We start from the raw sequence: 3,088 nt of genomic DNA, 5'->3' as shown, positions 1-3,088 counted from the left end.
TATATAACTAATGGAAAAGAAGCTTTAGAAAAGTTTTTGAATTTTTTGTTACAAAGTGACACGTATTGTTGATGTCAGTTTAGGAAACGTGTCTGACTCTTTTCGCCGTCTGCACCTGCGTGATAAACGACCTTCAGCTCGCCGACTCTGGAGGTTTGACGTGTTTTCTCTCTGCGGTGACGGAGCTGTGAAAGTGAGATTCTCGCTGTCTTTTGGTCTCACTTCTCGCTGTGCGGCTTCCTCCGAGTGTCTCCGAGCGCTGCAGTCTGGTGTCGCAGTCATCAGGTGTGACGCGCTCCTTCGGTTTAAAATCTGTGACTCTGTGGCGTGCATCGGGCCGCCGCCGCCGTCCCCAAACACACCACACCAATAAAAGCATTTTGTTTTACGAGGCGCTGCAGTTTAACGACTCTCTGTCTGTCTGTGTGTCCCTGCAGCTGTCCTGCATGTGGGAGGACGTCCGGTGGCTGAGACAGAGTATGTCAGTGTCTATGTCGTCGTCCTCCACCCTGCAGGCGCGCCACAAGATGCTCACCGCCGCCGGCCAGCTGCAGGTCAGCACCCACAAAACGCCAAGACGTGCAGCTGAACGTCAAATCAGCTGCTAAAACAATCTAACGTCTTCGTCCTGCAGAACCTCCTGGGGACCCACAACCTCGGCCGCGTCCACTACGAGCCCATCAAGGATCGCCACGGCAACGTGCTGCTGGTGACCATCCGCGACACGGAGAGCCAGCACTCGCTGTTCAGCGGGAAGTGGATGCAGGTGACCAAACTGCAGAGCCAGAGGAAGTCGCTGTCCACGCCGGAGGAGCCGTACGCCCTCGACGTCCTCATCATCACCATCCAGGTGAGGAAGAGTCGCTCCTCTGAACGTGCGGGCGTGATGATATCATCACCACCTTCAGTGACAGGAAATATTTTCATTTTAATTGAGACATTTGTCTGATTTTGTTGTTCTGATTTGTTTTCAGTTGAGCTTCAGCTGAACCTCCGGATGCATTTAACCCTTTAGGGCCCACTTTAATATCTCACACTCGTATCACTCTGCGCACAAAATGCACTTTTCAAAATTAAGCTTAAAAAGTACATTTGTGGCATATGGAGAATATTCACGCGATTTCCACTGTGTGCACTGTCACAATCTTGCACGCAGTTATTTGAAAATAATTCTTTTTTGTGTGTGTTTTTTTTTCTAAACAGCGGCATCATGATGAAAACCTGGCATTTAAAGGGTTAAAATTCTTGAAATTCATCAATATTTTCTATTTATAATTAAGACTGATGTTGGTCAAAAAAATAATCTCAACAAAAGTAGAAAATCACATTAATGTACGATATTTCTTATAGCCTGTTATTGAAAAGTGCATTTTGTGTGCAGAACTGTGTGAGTGTGCAAAAATAATGTTGCTGCTAAACGCTGACATCCCCGTCTGTGATCATATATCAAAATATATACTTAGCATGCAGTGTGTTAAAAAATAATTGATTTTTTTGTGTGTATTTTTAAATCCAAGAATATAGTGGCATCATGACAAAAACCTGGCATTTAAGGGTTAAAGTTCTGAAAATGAATGAATATTTGATATTTATGATTAGGTTAAAAAATGAATTCAATGAATGTAGAAAATAATTTTAATGTATAATATTTTTAAAGGCTTGATTTTGAAAAGTGCATTTTGTGTGCCGATCAGTGTGTGTGATATTAAAGCGGGCCCTAAAGGGTTAATATCCAGTTAAAATGAGCCTCAGTCTGTAATAAAGTTATTAAATGATTTCTCAGCTGGTTTTATAAAATCACGTTTTCCCGGCAGACGAGTGATGTGTGTAAAAGACGACACAGACACTGTTGTCCTGCAGAGACAGACAGTTTTAACCATCTTTGTCTCCGTCCCGCAGGACATCTTGGCGTACCAGCGGCGCAGCACGCACCGGCTGGCCCCGGGTCTCTACCTGGGCTACCTGAAGCTCAGCAGCTCTGTGGACCAGATCAGAGTCCTGGTCTCCCAGCGGACCCCCAACATGCTCTGTCACAGCCGCGTACGGGACAACGCCAACGTCTCCAGGTACCAAAAACCAAAAACACAGCAGATGCGTAATGTTCTGAGTGAAGAGACGATAAGCGATTTCACCCTGAAGGGTCTGATTGTGATTCATGTGAAAGATAAATAAAGCTCACGGACAGCCGAAGGCGGCAGAGTGAGCGGAGAGACGATGTTCTCAGGAGGACCGGAAGAAAACGTTCAGATGATTCATGGCCGAAGGACACGATGTTCACATGTCCACGCGGCCCAGAGCATCAGGCAGGGAGACTCAACTTAAGACCCGCGGGCCAAATCAGGCCGTTGATGGGGCGACAGGGGGCGCCTCGACTTTTTTCCAATTCACAATAGAAATAAAGTGATTCACTCTGTGAATCGTTTTTGTCCTTTAAGTATCAATAAGGTGTCGGAGTGATTAAAACAGCATCAACATAGAGCCTGTTGATCCAAAAAAGAGCCAGAGGAGGATCCCCCACACCCCCGACAGAGAGACTAAATAAGACCCTAATGTCCTAAAGTCCAAGAAACGTCCTGAAAGCCCATAAATGTCATAAAATCCTGTAAATGTCTTAAAATCAGAGAAATGTCTGAAAATCTTAAAAATGTCCTAAAGTCTGAGAAACTTCCTTAAAAAGAAAAATTTTAAAAATGTAGAAGTTGTTAAAAAAAAAAGCCCAATTTTTAAAAAATAATAATAGAATTGACTTTAAAAAAAAAAAAAAACAAATAAAAAAATGGAAGAAATTAATCACTAAAAATATTTAAAGAAAAAGAAACATTTCCCGTGAGGAGAAAAATGGCAACTTTTTTTTTTTTTTTAAGAAAACATGTCTTTTTAACCCCTTTGGGCTGCGTGTTTCAATGTTTCTTTTAAAATCATCAAAAATTTTAAAAGGAAAAAACCTTGCAGACATTTTTCGCTGACAACATGCCCTCCAAACCTGCTGTGTTTTGTTGCTGCTTTTCGGACGATCGATTAAAACAATGAACGGAGGCTTTTGAATAAGCTGCTGACCTGTTTTAGTTTGAGGACTCCGGGTCCGAGC

At 43.2% G+C, this 3,088-nt stretch overlaps 1 protein-coding gene across 1 annotated transcript; it reads left to right on the top strand.

Moving 5' to 3' along the window:
* Positions 1 to 437: 437 nt before the first annotated feature.
* On the top strand, positions 438 to 2,066 carry LOC121966727 (ankyrin repeat and fibronectin type-III domain-containing protein 1-like; the record flags this gene model as incomplete). The annotated part of the gene is made up of 3 exons (XM_042516793.1): positions 438 to 554; positions 635 to 850; positions 1,900 to 2,066. Coding segments are annotated over 3 exons (500 nt in total), but the record flags the coding sequence as incomplete, so codon positions are not given.
* Positions 2,067 to 3,088: the final 1,022 nt, after the last annotated feature.

Source organism: Plectropomus leopardus, unplaced genomic scaffold (genome assembly GCF_008729295.1).
Source record: "Plectropomus leopardus isolate mb unplaced genomic scaffold, YSFRI_Pleo_2.0 unplaced_scaffold25694, whole genome shotgun sequence".
NCBI lineage: Eukaryota > Metazoa > Chordata > Actinopteri > Perciformes > Serranidae > Plectropomus > Plectropomus leopardus.
This window is presented reverse-complemented; position numbering and strand designations above follow the sequence as displayed.